Consider the following 17,495-nt stretch of genomic DNA (forward strand, 5'->3'; position numbering starts at 1 on the left):
ACATAACCACACCCTGGATTCCTCCTTCATCCCAGCATGAGCTGTATTTCCATATCAACAGTTAATTATCGTGCAGGGCTAAACAATTTGGATGAGCATACCCACCCCCGGGCTGCTCTCTCCTTTTAGCTGGCTGACTGCAAGCAGTCCTTCGGCCCCTGCGTACAGGTACAAAATGATGGGGATTAGCTATCATGACTCAAGAGAGATCTTGGAGTCATTGTGAACAGTAGTCTATAAATAGACACGTATTGTGTAGCAGCATGGAGAAAAGCAACCAATGTTGGGAATCATTAAAAGGGGATAGAGAATAAGACACAATCTCTCATTGCCTGGATGCAAATCCATGCACGCTACAGAAATACTATATAAATACTGCAGGCACCTGTGGTCGCCTCATCTCAAAAAAGATACCTTGACACTAGAAAAACTTCAGCAAAGGGCAACAAAAATGATGAGGGGTTTGGAATGGCTGGCGTACGAGGAGAGATTAAAAAATGGGACTGTTTAAGTTAAAGAAGGAGACAAAGGAGGGTTATGTTGAGGGCCACAAAATCATGAGTGGTGTGAAAATAAATGAGGAAAACTTATTTACCGGTTCCCGTAATATAAGAACTAAGGGTCACCAAACACAATTAAGAGGTAGGAGGTTCAAAAGAAACAAAAGGAAATATTTCGACACATTATGCAGTCAACCTGTGGAACTCCTTGCCAAAGGATCTTATGAAGACCTGGACGTTAACAGAGTGAAAAAAGATAGTTAAGTTCATGGAGGACAGGTCCATCCATGGCTATTACACAGGATGGGTCGGAATCTGTTTGTCAGAGGCTGGGAATGGGCGACAGGAAATGAATCAATGGATGATTCCCTGTTTCGTTCATTCCCTCTGGGTCACCTCTATCGGCCACTGTTGGGAAACAAGCTGTTGGAATAGACGGGGCTTTGGTCTGGCCCAGTCTGGCTCTTCTTATGTTCGCAGTCTTGATACCGTCATTGTTGTGAACCGTGCAGCATGGAGTTGGTTGCTCTGTGCTCTGGCGCTAGCGTGGCCACCAGTTCCGCCCAGCGCCTGCTCCCCTCGGCCGATGGCACCGCGCTGCAGGGACACTGAAGCTCTGTAGCAGCCAGACTCTGAACGGGGCTGTCCAGTGACCCGCTGTCCAGCGATTCCTGCACATGGGAGCAGAGAAAAACCCCTCCCTTGCCCCCAGCAGCACTGGGCCGTGTGGAGCCCCCCAGCGCCATCACCCCAGTGACCCCCCCTTCTGAGCCCCACTGCAGCAACCTGGAAGCTCTGCTCAGCCCTGATCTCCGGGTGCACAAGGGGTGGAAGAGTCCCTCTGCCTGGGCTCCGTGCTGCCCTCTTGCCCCTGTGCAGCACAGCCACTGCCTGCCCAGAGACTCTGGATCCCAGCAGACCCGTCCCCTGCCTTCGTGCAGGGCTGCTCTGGTGGAGCTGTCGCCGTGAACACCGGGACATGGGCCTGCTGACTGCACACTGCGCCCTGGCCACATCCCCTCCCTCTCAGCCGAGAGGGGATTTCCACACCGCTGTTATCACAGGGCATGAGCTGGGGAAAGGGGGACGATCCTGGAATCCCAAGTCTTGTTGGGGTCACAGGCCATTGAGTGTGACCTGCCCTAAAGAGCCTCTGAGCTTCTCCCCGCCCCGGCTCCCTGCCGAACGCTTGTAAGATCAGCCCAGCAGGGCCATCCCTTCGGGACAGCTTGGCCCCCTGCTGCTGGGCCCCACGGCAGGCCGTGGCCAAAAGAGGCTGGTAAGACGGCAAATGCCAGTTGCTGGTACCTTTGCTAGGCCTTGACGCTGCAGCATGATGGGCTCTTCCCACACTCAGTCACAACAAGCAGGAATGCCCAGGCCCCGTGGGAAGCACTCGGCACACAGAATTGCTCCATTCTTCAGCACAACAAGGGTGTGACTTGCACGTTCCTCCAATGCTTCCTGGACACTTGTTGACAAAGAAACGTTCACGATTTGGTATTTGCTTTGGGAGCTCTGCTTCCCATTGCTGGAGCCGTGACTCCTATTTTGGATGATGTCATCCTGCAGGCGGGTTCTCCGGCACCCTATATATCGCGGGGCTCCGTCTGTGGGGTTTACCGAGGGAGCAGAGCACCGAGAGCCCAGTGCAGACCAGACAGCCGCCTCGCCATGAAGATCTCAGGAGCCGTTCTGCTCTTCTCTCTGGCCTTTTCCTGCCTCTACTTGGGTGAGTCACTTTTCTGCAACATCTACTGAGCTCCGTTCCAAACCCTCTGTTGGTAGGACGGGGTCGACCTTGCTCTGGTCCGGACTTGGGTACACAGCCCTGCACTGTGGCCCATTCCAGTAGCAGCCGAGGTACGTCTGAGATACCCCTGCACCATCCTCACAACAAGCAGCATGCTAGTTCCATGAGCCCGGTCAGGGAGGTTAAACACTGGAGGAAATTGCCAAGGTTTTTTGGAATCTCCTTCATAGGACATTTTTAGAAGCCAGTTAAATTACACTGGTCGGGGTGATGTAGACGGTGCTTGGTCCTGCCATGAGTGCAGGAGACTGGACTAGATGACCTCTCGAGGTCTCTTCCAGCCCTATGATTCTTGATGAAATTCTTTGCTATTAATTATAAAGACCCACTCAAATAAAGACGGAACATAGGAGACAGCTGGCTAGGTTATTAGGACTGTCAGGGAGGTCCTGGATCCTTCAAAACAGGTGCCGAGACACAGTCTTTAGAGTTCTGGAGTTATTCAACAGTGTCAATGAATGGCCCAAGCAAGCTGTCGGGCGTACGAGGGCAAGCGTGCAGTGTTATGTTCATCCAAACAGACACTCCGTGAAAATGCCAATGTATCTCCTTGAGGTCTGCAATGTCATGGCTTTATTGCTTAGAATCTAGAACCATAACATGCAAGGACTCCAAACCCAGACACACAAAGCAGGCTGCTCCCTGTGATGACGAGGACAAGTCAACCCCACTTGCTTTAGACTGGCTCTTTGCAGACTGACTGTGGAAGTCCTAGATCACATGGTTTTCAAAAGCGTCCCTATAATGCGCAAAATCAGGAAACTCCTCACACTTAGAGAGACGAGGGAAGAAAGACACCAGAACTATAGTCACCGATCAGATCCAGTGCAGAGCAGGACAACCAAGTGGCGGAAAAGCGTCTGTGCATGAAATGGCCTATCCTGTAACAGGCTGTTTTAGGGACAGTCACAAGCCATTTTTCTTCGGGTCTAATCCTGCTTCCGCTGATGTCAGTGGCCATTTTGCGGCTGTGGTGGCCTGGATGTAGCTGTGGAAGGACATCAGGGGATATTACTACAGCTGGCAGCTCACGGAAAAGTTCTTCCCCTCAAATGGCAGGGACCTGTGTTTCAAAAGCCAACAGTTGAGACCAACCTCTCGGTGTTGTTTTACGATGGGTTGCTTAAGACAACTGGGAAATTACAGACTAGCCAGCTGATCCATATCCAGAATGAGACGGCAAAATATTAAGCAATCAATTTACAAACCAGTTGACAAGGTGATACGTGACAGTCGGACTGGACTGCTCATGAACAAAGCAGGCCAATCTCGCCTGATAACTTTCCTTGACAGCGTAACATGCCCCTTTGAGCTGGGAAAAAGGTACAGGGTAGTCAGGCGTTTGTCTCATATAATCTTCTCATAAGCAAAGTAAGAAAAGACAGGCCTTAAATGGAGCTACAAAAGGGGATGCATACCGGGTTGGAAAACTGTTCCCAGAGAGAAATTATTAGTGGCTCACAGGAAAGGCGGCGGGTGGTGGAGGAGGAGTATGGAGAGGGGTCCCACATGGAATGGGTCTGGGTTCGGTTGAATTTCTTCATCAACTTCTAGACACTGGCATAGAGAGGACGCTTGTGAAGTCTACAGGTGATACCACGCTGGGAGGGGTTCCACATGCTTTGGAGGGTAGAGTTATAGTTCAAAAGGGGCTGGACTGGATGAAGGAATGGTTGGCCGTAAGGAGACTGAAATTCAATAAGGACAAATGCAAAATGCTCCTAGGAAGGAACAATCGGTAGCGTGCACACAAAGTGGGAAACGACTGTCTAGGAGGGAGTGCTGTGCAAAGGGATCTGGGACCACAAGCTGATTATGACTCAGTGGGATCGCGCTGCGGCAGCAGAAGCAAACAGCATTCTGGGATGTGTGAGCAGGAGGGATGCCCTGCTGGTACTTCCTGTGCTGGTGGGGAATAGGCATGCATGTCCTACCAGGGCTCCACAGGGACCAGCATGTTTAACTGCCCTTCCCTCCGACGCGTCCCTTCACTGTGTCTGTTTGCATTTTGTTCCAGATGCTGCTGGCCAGATCGAGGAGGTAAGTCGATCTCTCCCTGTTTGTGAACATTCGCCTTCCCCAATCTGACATTTGTGGCAGCCAGGGACCACGAGCCTGGGTTAGAAACCTGGGAGGACTCAGGCTTCAAGGCAGGGCAGCGTGTGCAGACACTGGGGCTCTGGGACCCTCCCCTCCTTGCAGCTCAGAATCCAGCCCGAGAATAAAGGCCATCAGAGCAATTGTGCAGCCCAAGCCCAAGTCAGCTGACCTGAGCTAGCCAGGGGTGTCTGACGGCAGGGGAGACACGAGCCACGTGGCCCGAGGGGCGGATCCCAGGCGCTGTTGCCCCGGGCAGGGGGGGATGGGCCTGTGGGAAGAGCAGGGAGCAACTCAGAGACACAACAGGGGAGGGGACGGTCCCACAGAGCCGGAAGGGTTTTCTGTCTGAGCATCCCCCGACAGGAGATGCCCCTTTGCACACAGCGTGTGATCTCGGAAGTGTCTCTTGACCAGGGAGACGGGCTCAGCTCTGCCTGGCAGCGAGAGGGGCCCGGGGCAGTCAGTCCCAAGATCAGCAGAGACAGGGGACAGGGATGGACTCCGCGAGCCCCCGGGGCGGGACTGTCCCTTGCCCTGCGTTCAGAGATCGCCCAGCCCGTGGGAGGTGGAGGGGAGCACCGCAGAAACGCAGACAGTTCCATTAATAGCCATACTGCTGTTCTCTGTAGGATATGTGCAGTATGTACGACTACCCTCCAGAATACTGCTCTCCTGTGTACAGCCCTATCTGTGCAACCGATGGCACCACGTACGGCAACGAATGCGAATTTTGCGCTGCCTACTTGTAAGTCATGGAACGAGCAGCCTGCTCAGAAGAGCGAGACCAGAATTGCGATGCAAACACGCCCCTCCCTGCCCGTCTGCATCTCGCTGTCGTGGCCTGGCACCCGCCCCTCTCCTTCTGCCTCCCCGGGACGCCAAGCCGCCTCCCTCTTACGCCTGGGCCTCCACCCAGTGCCGGGGGGAATTAGCGGAGGTGGGAGACCCCGGCCAGGCCAAGAAGCCAGGCTGCCTGCCAGCTACGGTCCCTGAGCCTGCAGGCAGCGGTCTGCGCCAAGCCAGGGACGAGGTAGCGCCAAGCCCTCAGGCAAGGGCAGAGCGGAGTCCACGGTCACGCAGCTCCACCGCCCAGGACAGAGACAGCTAACCCGGGAGTCAGTCCAGTCCCGTGGTGCGGCGGGGGAGCTGCCAGAAGCCCAGTAACACTGAGAGCGGAGCCTGAGGCAGGGCACTCGCAAGAGTCACTCAGCCGGGCCCTTGTCACCAGCCCAGGGCAAACCCAGCCCTCAGGTATCTCTAGGCTCTTGCAGCCGCGCCAGGGGAAACGCCAGGGGTCGGGCGTCCTGGCTCCAGCTGACGACCCCGAGCCCAGGTCACTCTGGGGATGGGGCCCACCTTGCCCCACAGACCCCAGCCCAGGGCTCTAACGGGGCGTGGCAGCGTGTTCCTCCACTCGGTCCGCGGGAAACCCACCCGCCAGCTGCCTGCAGCCAGACTGGGCTCCAATGTCCCCAGGCCACTGACTGCCCTGCCCTTGGGGCGTATCTGGGGGAGCAGGGCAGCATCGGCCTCCTCTGGGTAGCTGGCCCACTGCAGTGCTGGCGGGTCTGCCACAGCAGCCGGTGCCCCGGTGGGCAGGGCGTCCCCGGGCTCAGCCGCAGGGAGCGAGCCCCATCCACCCGCCTCCACCGCCTCTCAGCACCAGCGGAGTGGGAGGCGCCGCCCTTTATACTTCCTGGTCTGGTGACAGGCTTCTGGTGGGAGGGGCAAAGCTGCCCTGGCTCCACCCACCCAGAGGCACCAGGGTCAGTTCCTCTCCTCTGGGGCCCATGGAAGCCCCAGCGCCTCACGGCGCCTACCGGCCGGGTCAACACTCTCGCTCTCTGGTTTGCCCTCAGCAAAAGGGCTCGGGTTAGTTGATACTTCGGGGGCTTGGGAGAAGCTTTGCTGCAGCCCTGAGTTCTCTGCCTCTCTCTCTTTCCCTAGGACAGACCCAGAGTATGTTGCCTTTGCATATTATGGCGAATGTTACCCATATGATGATGCGGTCGTAGCCAGAACTGAACTTTAGATGCTCGCTGCCACGCCCAGAACCCTGCACGGAGCCGCTTCTCATCCCACCTCCACGGCCTGGCCCCCGGTAGCGTCGCTGCCCATCCCCCTGCCCGCGCAATAAAGGAAACTCCGCACAATCCGTTGCCTCGCTGGTTTTTCCGCTCTCCTAGCAGGGACTCTGCTCTCCAGGGTCTCTCACAGGCTCTGCCAAGTTTACTGACCGGTCTCAAAGGGAACCCAAAATGCAACGACCAGTCACGTGCATTAAGTAAGCCACAGACTGGCAATCAGTAGATCGCCTCCTGCCAGGGCGTTTCCTACAAGAGAAACCTCCCTGCAACCCCAGATACGTTCCCGTGTCTGACTCCTTCCTGCTCTGAGTGTGCTCAATGGCCCGAACGAGACCATGAGCATCGCCCCAGGGAAAAGGCGTTTGCCTGTGACACCATCAAGGGATGGGAGGCCAAAGGACCAACCCTCCAAACTCGGGTCACGGGGATGCTTGGGAGGATGGGAGGTGTAAAGGGCTTCGCCTTCCCCTTCCTCGGTCTCCGTGTGGCCATGCTGAGCCGTGCTGTGAGCTGCCCCCTTGCTGCCCCCCCACGGCCGCCTCACCAGCCACTTCTCCCACTCTCCTTGCTGCCTCGCCAGCCAATCATTGGGCAGCTGGCGGCTTGCGGCCTCTGCTGTGACCCTTCCTGACTGAGCTCCTCGCGGCCGGGGCAGAAGCATTTCAGTGGCAGCGCTCCTTGGAGCACGTTCACATCGCAAAAGAGGCTCTTCACGGAGCTTCCTTTGCTCTTTCTGTGACCAGCGAGGAGGAAGGGGTTAAACCGTACCAGGGACCCTGGTGAGAGTCCGCACCCCCTGGCCGGGACACCCGTCCCCCACCTCTCGCACTGCCGCAGGACTCTGGCCTTGGAGCCCCTGGCTTAACAAGGCCCTGTCAGCTGAGGGTGACCCCTCATTCAGTTCCGGGGGAGCCGTTCTGCTCCCCTTTATTCATACAGAATAGCAACATTCGGCCCCACATTTCACCACCCCTCCCGTCAGTTCTCGCGTGATTCGTAACCCGGCACCGGCCCAAGCCGAGCACTTTCAGTCGCGCGCTGGAGCTGCTGGACATGGCACTGGAGTTTGATCCCGAAATCTTTCCCATCCGGCCAGCTGCCAGGGGAGAATCCAGTCCGACCCGGCTCGCACAGCCACCCCCAGAAAGGGTCAGTCCCCACATCCCGACCCAGGGGTTCCTACAGTGCCCGTGACCGCTCGGAGCGGATCATTCCGGCGCCCTCCAGACCCTCCCAATGTATTTTTCTCAAAACCGAAAGTGTGTCCAAATCGCCACAAGCTTGTGGGAAATGTTGATTTACACAAAACGGCATTTTCTCATGGGAAACCGTTTTGTCCAAAGATTTTGCACCAACCTCTAGCCCGGCACCTCTCTGGCTCCTGCGTTTCACGGGCGCTCAGCCTCACCACAACCACGCCGCTGGATTCTTTCCCTGGCTCCATTCCCCCTTCCGCTGCCGTGTCACACCAGCTCTTAGCTCAGGGACCGTGCGGCCTGGCCAGGGGATAGAAAGTGCAGCACCAGGAACCTGCTGGTCAGGGTCCCTCTCGTTATTATGCCCCCTGCTCCTCCTCCCATCTCCTTTCCTCTCCGAGAATCCGCATGCAGCTCCCCGGAGCGTGCCCTGCACCCGCCGCCTCGGAGCCTGCACCCACCTGTCGAGGCTTGGAGGCTCCTCGGCTCGGCCTCCCAATCCCCGCGTCCATTTACAGCCCGGCCCAACGGCCTCCGTCAGTATTAACGCCCCTTTCCGCAGGGCGCTATTGCCCCCGTGGCCTGGATCAGAAAGTCCACCCCTGTGTTGAGGGTGTTACGGCCTAGTGGCCTCAGTCCACGGGCACAAGCCCCTCGTCAGGGGAAAACGCCCCGCGGCCGTAGCGCATGGAGAAGCCCCTGTAGTCAGGGTACCGCAGCCCTGCAGCCTTGGTAACGCTCCCCCAGGCGGGGGTGTGTATGAAGGGGGAGCGTGTCCCAGGCCCCCACCTCCACCGGGTCGCAGCCTAGAGTCCTGCGGGCAGCGGCATGGTCCACGGCTCGCTCAGCCGGGATTCCTGCCGCCACGCTGAGCGCTCGGGGTGCAATTCCCAGCCCTGGGCTATTCCCCCCGGTACCCGGCTGACCTCTTCCCCGTGGCTCACTGTCAGTCTGCAGTGCCTCTGGGAGCACCACCCGGCCTGGGGGCCGCTGCCTGGTCTGGCCATGCTTCCCCCCTGGAGCTCCCTCAGCACCTCCTCCCGCTCCTGCAGCCAGCCCTGGGTGAGCTGCTGCCGAGCCTTTTATAGCCAATTTTCCGAGGGCGCATGCCCAGCAGGGCTGTGGGGTGGGACCCTCTCGGCCACCTGGGTCGAGGTCACACCGTCAGCTGCAGTGCAGGTCGACCCACCCCGGTGGTCACACGGCCTTCCCGCTGGACCTCGGGTGGTAGCCCAGCTCCTCGGTGTCCGGCCGTCTGCGCTCCACGCACTTGTGGGGTCTCAGGCTTCCCAAGAACATGCACCCACTTGGCTACATGGAGCATCTCTGTGGGCACCTGGGTACCACGGCTCACAGGAACACACACGGTGCTGCTAACCCCTCAGCTCCCGCCCGCCCCGAGGGGGGACCAGTGCAGCATGATGTGGGGGGCTCCTCAGGCCTGGCGCTAGGGACACCCCCACTCAGAGACTTTCCTACACGGGTCTGCAGCTCCCTCAGCCAGGGTGCAGGCCTTCTGTCCCTTCCCACGGCCTCTCCTTTGCCAGCCACTGGCTGCCCCCCAGCGTCTCCCTCAGGCCTGCCAGCCCCAGCGCTCTGGCTGCCTGCTCTGTAGGCCTCGGCCTTGCACCCACACACAGCCTGCTGTGCCCCGAGCTCCCCCAATGAGCTGCATGCTGTTCCCTGCTCTGAACGCCCCAGCTCCAGGGCCCCGGGGTTATGGGGGACTCTCGGCTTTGCTTCCTAAAGGCTGTCTCGAGACCTTGGGATTGCAGACCAGCCGGGAAAGGTGACCCCTAAGGGATCACGCACCAGTTGCCAGGTGTTGGGTATTCACCCAGACAACCCGGTATTTTCAGCTCCTGTCCGGTAAAACCATTCAGAGAATCCTGGACACCTAAAATGTCCTACAATGTCCAGTATTTTCTGCATTTTCCCTCGGCCAGGAGGCAAAGATGCTGGGCACTTGGCAACCCTACGAACACTCAGCGCCCGGCCTTCCCCCTATACTCCTACCCCCTCGACCTCAGCCCCCATGCTTCCCTGGTTCCTCAAGTTTCCTGGCACAAAATGGCTGCTGGTGAAAAGGGCTAGAAGAAACAATGCTTCCCCTGGTCTTAGTGCTCAACCGCAGCCTGTTTCTATCCCTGCACTTAAAGGGGACATGCTGTTTTAATGCTGTTTTCTTTTTAAAAATTTGTTTTGGCTTAATAAGTCCGCGGAGTCTTATTTTTGGTCTCACCTCTTTTTTCCCCCTTCAACAGAATTTTTTCCCAGTGTTTTTTTGGGGGGTAGGGGTAGTCGGTATTTTTGTTTTAACCATCTGGCAACCGTACCAGTGGGCAAATCAACAGTGCCCCCTGGCCGTTAGCCTGTTCCCGACACGGTCATTGTTAGGGCCGGACTCGTGAACCGCGCAGCGTGGAGTTGGCTGCTCTGTGCTCTGGCGCTGGCGTGGCCACCAGTTCCGCCCAGCGCCTGCTCCCCTCTGCCGATGGCACCGCGCTGCAGGGACACTGAAGCTCTGTAGCAGCCAGACTCTGAACGGGCCTGTCGTGGGCCCAGGGATGGGTCAGCGGCTCCATAGCAGCGTTTTCTGGGGAGTAAGACCTGGGCCAGAGCAAACCAGAGTTCGAGAGCTTTGCCCGGGGTGTAGGGGAGAAGGGAACCCCCAGCCCAGAGGCAGGGCCAGGGCACCCACCCAGTGACCCGCTCTCCAGCGGCTCCTGCACATGGGAGCAGAGAACACCCCTCCCTTGCCCCCAGCAGCACTGGGCCGTGTGGAGCCCCCCAGCGCCAGCGCCCCAATGACCCCCCTCCTGAGCCCCACTGCAGCGACCTGGAAGCTCAGCTCAGCCCTGATCTCCGGGTGCACAAGGGGCAAAGGGCCCCTCTGCCTGGGCTCCGTGCTGCCCTCTTGCCCCTGTGCAGCACAGCCACTGCCTGCCCAGGGCCTCCGGATCCCAGCAGACCCGTCCCCTGCCTTCGTGTGGGGCTGCCCTGGGGGAGCTGTTCCTTTGTCCGTGAACACCGGGACATGGCCCTGCTGGTGGCACACTGCGCCCCGGCCACATCCCCTCGCTCCCGGCCGAGAGGGGATTTCCACACCGCTGTTAGCCACCGGGCCTGTGCTTGGCGGTAAAGTGTCTGGCGACCATGAGGCACCGGGCACAGACCCCGCCATGTGCCGGTTTCTGGTGGGGACAGCAAAGAGGAGCGTGCCGGGAATGCAAGGTGGCGGCTGTCCGAGACCAACAGAGCCCTGGACACACCTGGCTGGCTGTGGAGAATGTGTGCGGTGGCACTGCAAGCGAGACAAAGGCTGACGCAGATCGTGCCCGTGTATGTCAGGGCAGTTTAACCTTCCCTGGCTACGCTTTGTTGCTGTCCCCGGAGGCATCTGAAGCCGCCACATTCTTGTCCGAGCTACGCGCCTCCAGTGAGGTGCGATTGTCTCGGTGCGGGCGGGGGAACGGCTGCTCCTCAAGCAAACCCCCGTGCTCGTGCGTGACGAGAGGCTTGGCTGCCTGTCAGGTGGCACACGCCGTCCTCCTCTGGCCCGCGTTCAGCCAAAGGGGCATCTGACGTAGGGGCCCAACCAGACAGCAGGGAATGGCCATTGGCTGGGATGGTTTCTAGGACCAGCGGCAGTTTCACAGGAATTTCCTAACTCGGGTGCAGAGCCCAGCGTCCAGCCTATATATACAGGGTCTGCCCTGCCACGGCACCGGCCGAGTAACAGAGCCACGGACCACGGCCGCCATGAAGACAGCCGCTCTCGCCGTGCTCCTCGCCCTGGGACTCCTGCCCAGCTGTCTGGGTGAGTGGGGCCGGGGCCTGTCGTCTGGCGGGGCTGGGCTGTGAGAAGCCAGCTCAGCACCAGCTCCGGGCGCTTGGGGGCCAGGACGCGGCAGGGGAAGGGGCTCGCTGCAAAGGCAGTGTCCCGGGGAAAGATGCGAGTGAGGGGCCACGAGGGGCCTTTACGCAGACGCCGGTCGGGGAGCTGCAGACGCCTGGGGAGCAGCTCACTGCCGGCCGGGGGCTGGGATTGCAGGGGTGACCCCAGGCGCGTTCCTCTCCGTGGGTCTGTCACAGCAATGGGATGGGGGGGGCAGGAACCTTCCTGCAGCCCATTTGCTGCATCCAGTGTCAGAGATCACTGGTGTAGCCGATTCCCCTCTGACATTGCCCTTTCTTGTGTCGTTCGTGTCTGTTTTCTTCCAGATGCTGGCTACCAACACCCTCAGGTGAGTCTAACTCTCTCATAAGAACGGCCAGACGGGGTCAGACCAACGGTCCATATAGCCCAGTGTCCTGTCTGCCCACAGTGCCCAATGCCAGGTGCCCCACAGGGAGGGAATAGAACAGGGAATCCTCACGTGACCCCTCCCCTGTCACCCACCTCCAGAGAAACAGAGGCGAGGGGCTCCATCCCCACCCATCCTGGCTAATAGCATTGATGGGTCTATCCTCCATGAAGCTATCTAGCTCTTTTTTGAACCCTGTTAAAGTTCTAGCCTTCACCGCATCCTCTGGCAAGGAGTTCCACAAGTTGACTGCGCTGTGGGAAGAAACACTTCCTTCGGTTTGTTTTAAACCTGCTGCCTATTTATGTCATTGGGTGACCCCTAGTTCTTATAGTGTGGGAATAAGTAAATAACTTTTCCTTGTTCACTTTTTCCACACCAGCCATGATTGTATAGACCTCTATCCTACCCCTTAGTCTCCTCTTTTCTAAGATGAAAAGTCCCAGTCTTTTTAATCTTCATATGGGACCCATTCCAAACCCTGCAACATTTTTGTTGCCCTTTTCTGACCGTTTTCCTATGCCGATTTATCTTTTGAGATGAGGTGACCCCACCTGTATGCAGTATTCAAGATGTGGGCGTAGCGTGGTTTTATCAAGAGGCAATAAGATGTTCTCTGTTTTATTCTCTATCCCTTGTCTAACGATTCCTAACATTCTGTTTGCTTTTCTGACGGCCGCTGCGCACTGGGTGGATGTTTTCAGAGAACTCTCCACGGTGACTCCACGATCTCTCTCTTGAGTAGTGGTAGCCAAATTAGTCCCCATCATAGTGCATGCATCTCTGTGAATTAACTGTTACTTTCCCCAGTCCCTGGTGTGTTGCACAATGGAGACCAGGAGGTCTGGGTTAGAAACATGTGGGAATTCACAAGCCAAGGAAGAAACAAACTTCTCCTGGTGAGGGGAGAGAGACTCTCTGGAGCTGAGACTCCATGTGGTCCGAGCACCGGACTCCATCTGGGGTCGTACTGGCCACTGTCCGGGATGGGACCATGAGAGGCACAGGGAGCGACTCAGAGATGGAAGGCAGAGGGGTCGGGTTTTTATATTTGAGCATCTGCCGCCGCTTTGCTCCCACTCCATGGCTGTGTCTACACTGGCGCGTTCTCACGCAAAAACTCTTTTGCGGAAGAGTCCTTGTGCAAAAACTCTCCCACAAGAGCGCGTCTGCACTGGCGTGTGCTTTTGCGCAAGAGCATCCGTGCCAGTGTGGACTCTCTCTTGCGCAAGAAAGCTCCGATGGCCATTTTAACCACCGGGCTTTCTTGCGCAAGAAATTCATGTTGCCTGTCTACACTGGCCTCTTGTGGAAGAGCTCTTGCGCGAAAGGGCTTTTTCCTGAGAGGGAGCGTTAGAGTTCTTGCGCAAGAAGCCCTGATTTTGTACAATAGAACGTCAGTTTACTTGTGCGAGAACGCGCGGCCAGTGTAGACAGGCAGCATGGTTTTGCGCAAAAAATGGCCATTTTCACGCAAGAAGGCGCTAGTGTAGACGTAGCCTGTGTGTGGCGGGTTTGGAAGAGTCTCAGAGACCAGGGCATCGGCTCAGCCCCCCTCCAGGCAGCGAGGGGGGAACTGGGATGTCAGCTCGCCAGAACCACAGCAGAAAGAGAGGAGGGACGGGGTAAGGGTGGGGGAGCTCTGTGGATAGGGACTGTCCCTTCCTCTGTGCACCCAGAACCCTGGCACTGATCAGCCATTACTGCAATACAGGCAAGAACCCTGACACGTTCATTTTCATTGTAGGATTTCTGCAGTGAGTTCCACAGTCCCCCAACTGCCTGCACCCTGGAGTATCGCCCGGTGTGTGGCAGTGATGGCAACACATACGGCAACAAATGTGCCTTTTGTGCAGAAGCCTTGTAAGTAAATAGGAGGCGGGTCAGTCAGGACAAGGGCAAAGTGCTCCACCTCGGGAGAAACAGCCAGCGTGACCCGGAGAGAGTGGGAAGCGACGGGCTAGGGAGGAGCACTGCAGAAAGGGAGCTAGCGCAAATAAAACAAGCATCTTTCCGGGCTGCAGGAACCGGAGCGTTGTGAGCCAGGCGCGAGGCGTCAGCTCGTGCTCTGATGAGGTCTCAGCTGGAGGGCTGAGTCCAGGTCTGGGCCCCACATTTCAAGAAAGTGGTGGAGAAACTGGGGAGGGTCCGGAGAAGAGCCACACAAGCGCTGGAAGGTCTGGGAAGCACGTCCTGTGCGGGACGATCGACAGGCGGGTTTGTGGGGAGCAGAAGCCTGAGAAGGGGCAGGACAGCAGCTCTCAGTTACACAAAGGGGAGGTGACGTGTTCTCCTGGACCAAGGTGGAGTGGGGAGGGACCCCGGGGCCGGCAATTCTAAGGGGCCCAGGGCTCACAGCCACTGCGGCTATGGGGGCAGCAGCCGCTGGAGCCCGTGGCCTTTAGAATCACTGAGGGCAGAGCACTCCAGCGCCCGTAGAATTGCCAGGCCCTGGGGTAACGGCCCTTTTGCCCTGCCCCCACTGAGCTCTGAATGGGGGGCCACCAGGCTGTCCGGGCAGCTCTGGGGGCTGGCTGCCCCGCCCCTTCCACTTGTAGACCCACCGCTTCCAGGAGCGCACACACTCCCCCCCCCCACACACACACACACATTGCCCCAGGGCACGGTGATCCTGTGGGCTCCCTGGGTTCTCCTGGGCCTCTGAGGATAGGACAAGAAGCAATGGGGCTGAAACTGCAGCAAGGGAGGTTGAGGTTGGACATTGGGAAAAGCTTCCTACCTGTCAGGGGGTCAAACACTGGGATAAATTTCCTGGGGGGATTGTGGAATCTCCATCCCTGGAGATATCGAAGAGCAGGTTGGACAGACACCTGTCAGGGATGGTCTAGATGGTGCTTGGTCCTGCCATGAGGGCAGGGACTGGACCCGATGACTCCTCAAGGTCCCTCCCTGTCCTACAATGTTATGATTCTACAGCAATAAATCGCCCATTCATCCAATACCAAACACAGCTGTGGGGTGAGCCAAGCCCCTGCCTGCACCCATCCGTCTTTACCACTCAGAGGTTGGCTCAGCTTCCTCGGTGTCATTTTTCCTGTCATCGATAAGCTCTGGTTAATTTGACACAACGAGGCCTTGACAGACGTTTGCCCTCCTTGCCCATACGGTGAGAGCCCTGAACTCTGTGTCTCTTTCCCTCCAGGAAAAAGCCCGGCACCCTTTTCTTTGCATACTGTGGGGAATGCTGACTCCTCAGGGGCACCCAACGCGGACAGGAGCTGAGCCCCGTGTGCTGTTCGCTCCCACGAGCAGAGCCCCGCGCGGAGCCTCGTTCCCGTCCCGCCTCCATGGCCTGGCCCCCGGCAGCATCGCTGCCCATCCCCCTGCCTGCGCAATAAAGGAAACTCCGTGAAATCTGTTGCCTCGGTGGAGTTTTTTCCCCCTTTCCAAGGAGGCGCTCTGCTCTCCACGGTCTGACAGGGGCTCCCTGCAGCCGCCTGCCAGGCCCTTTCCTACTCGGGCAATCACCATGCAAAGCTCAGATACGTTCCCTGCCTCTTAGTGTTATTCACGGACCAAGCCATGAGATCCTGAGCAAAGCCCAGGGAAAGTGCATTAAACTGTGGGGTTGGGGGCTGGAGAGCTAATGGGGATGCCCCTGAATAGGCCACGAAGGGAGCAGAGATGCAGGGGTGCAGTTAACCGAGAAATGTGGCAAGCCCCACGGCACAGAGCTGCAGTTCATTGCGCGTGAGACCACTACGTCCTGCACAATGCAGGCGTCACCTCTCGTCGGTTCCCCTTGAACCAGGCTCAGCCGCGGCGCATCCGAAAAGTCACCCCGACGGGGTCTGGAGACACGGAGAGCTGGAGTTTGCACCAGTGGCGGGTTAAACTCATTCCAAATGTTGCCTCATCTCCGACTGGAATTTGTCTGGCTGTGGGTCCCAGCTGTCCGTGGTTCCGGCTGCCCGTTTGCGTTCTCCCCCTCACACTGAAATCGAGTCACCTCTCGGCCTTCTTCTTCTGAGCCAGCCAGAACCACCTCTGCCAATCTCCCAACGGTGTAAGCATTTGCTCAGCACTCAAGTTACCTCTGGGGCTCTTCTCTGCTCCTGCTCCTGTGTTTAAACCACGTCTAAACCTGCAGGCACCCAACTGGATCCCCTAAGCCAGTATCAGTGCTGAGCGCAGAGGTAAAGTCACCTCCGGACTCCTGCTCCTTACTGCCCTATTGCTGCAGCTACGCCTCCCATTAGCCACTTTGGCTACACCAAGGGGCTGGGGGCTCGTGCTCTCCAGAAACCCTGGCTCCTTTTCACAGGCTCTGCTTTCCCTGTTCCATAGGGCCAGCCTGCCCCCTTCTGCCCCACGGGCTCACTGGCTGTGTTAAACCCTGTTTTGTACGTGGGACGGGATCGGTCCCTCTCCTGGGTCCCAGACCCCGGCTCACGCCGCAATCCGCAGCCTAGATACCGCGGCGCAGGTTTCGCTCGCCCCCGTCAGCGTTTGTGGGGGCTGTCCCTTGGCAAACGTGGCCATCGGGACAGAGGCTTCCTCCTGGTTACTGCAGGGAAGGGAGCCTAAATACTCCCTGTTGGAGCCCGTCACTTTCCCTCTCTGGCAACGCTGCCCAGCGTAACCTTCCCTGTTGAACCTCAACCTCCCTCCCAGCTCCCTTCCACTCTCCCCCGCCCTCCGCCACAGGGAAGGTTTTCAAGAGGTCCCGGGGCAGCCTGAAGTCAGCTCAGCTGGCCCTTAATTGATCTAGAGCCGCCCTGTCTCAGCTGCCCGGATTCACCAGGGCCCTTGCTGCTTTCCAGAGCTGCCTTTCTCCCCTTCTGCGCCAGCCCCCTCACCGGCCCTGCCACATGATCCCAAACCCCTCACAACACAGGCCAGGCCACTGGGCAGCCCTGCCCACGCCGCCAGCCCTTGTGTCAGCCACGTTTTCTCAGCAGTTATTTTATATTCACTTCCGGAGCAGTGATGGAACCGCCCCCCCTCCCCGGTTTCCAGGCCTGGTTCTGACCCATGCAGCCCTCACCAGAGCCACCCGGATTATTTCCTCTTCACCACGACTCACTGATTAGGCCGTTTGTAATCCATGGATCAGGCGCGCTACTGATATTGTCTAATGGGGTTGCCAGGTGTCTGGTATGCAACCGGACAGTCCAGTTTTGGGGCCTCTGTCTGGTAAAAAACTTCAGAAAATACCGGACACGTGCAATGAGCAATGTGCAATGAGCAATGAGCAATGAGCAGTGTGCAGTGTGCAGTGTGCAATGTGCAATGAGCAATGTGCAATGAGGAGTGTGCAGTGTGCAATGTGCAATGAGCAATGAGCAATGTGCAATGAGCAGTGTGCAGTGTGCAATGTGCAATGTGCAATGAGCAATGTGCAATGAGCAGTGTGCAGTGTGCAGTGTGCAATGAGCAGTGTGCAGTGTGCAATGTGCAATGTGCAATGAGCAATGAGCAATGTGCAATGAGCAATGTGCAATGAGGAGTGTGCAGTGTGCAATGTGCAA

At 57.8% G+C, this 17,495-nt stretch overlaps 1 protein-coding gene across 1 annotated transcript; it reads left to right on the forward strand.

Annotated features, from left to right (window-relative positions):
- Window positions 1-2,097: 2,097 nt before the first annotated feature.
- LOC112543884 (ovomucoid-like) lies at window positions 2,098-15,378 on the forward strand. The gene is made up of 8 exons (XM_075900658.2): window positions 2,098-2,232; window positions 4,331-4,353; window positions 5,043-5,158; window positions 6,361-6,442; window positions 11,336-11,516; window positions 11,921-11,943; window positions 13,751-13,866; window positions 15,167-15,378. The coding sequence occupies exons 1-8, from the start codon at window positions 2,175-2,177 to the stop codon at window positions 15,210-15,212; spliced, it is 645 nt and encodes a 214-aa protein (XP_075756773.2). The 5' UTR covers window positions 2,098-2,174; the 3' UTR covers window positions 15,213-15,378.
- Window positions 15,379-17,495: the final 2,117 nt, after the last annotated feature.

The sequence above is a fragment of the Pelodiscus sinensis genome, chromosome 16 (genome assembly GCF_052426305.1).
Source record: "Pelodiscus sinensis isolate ZL-2025 chromosome 16, ASM5242630v1, whole genome shotgun sequence".
In the NCBI taxonomy this organism is placed as follows: Eukaryota; Metazoa; Chordata; order Testudines; family Trionychidae; genus Pelodiscus; species Pelodiscus sinensis.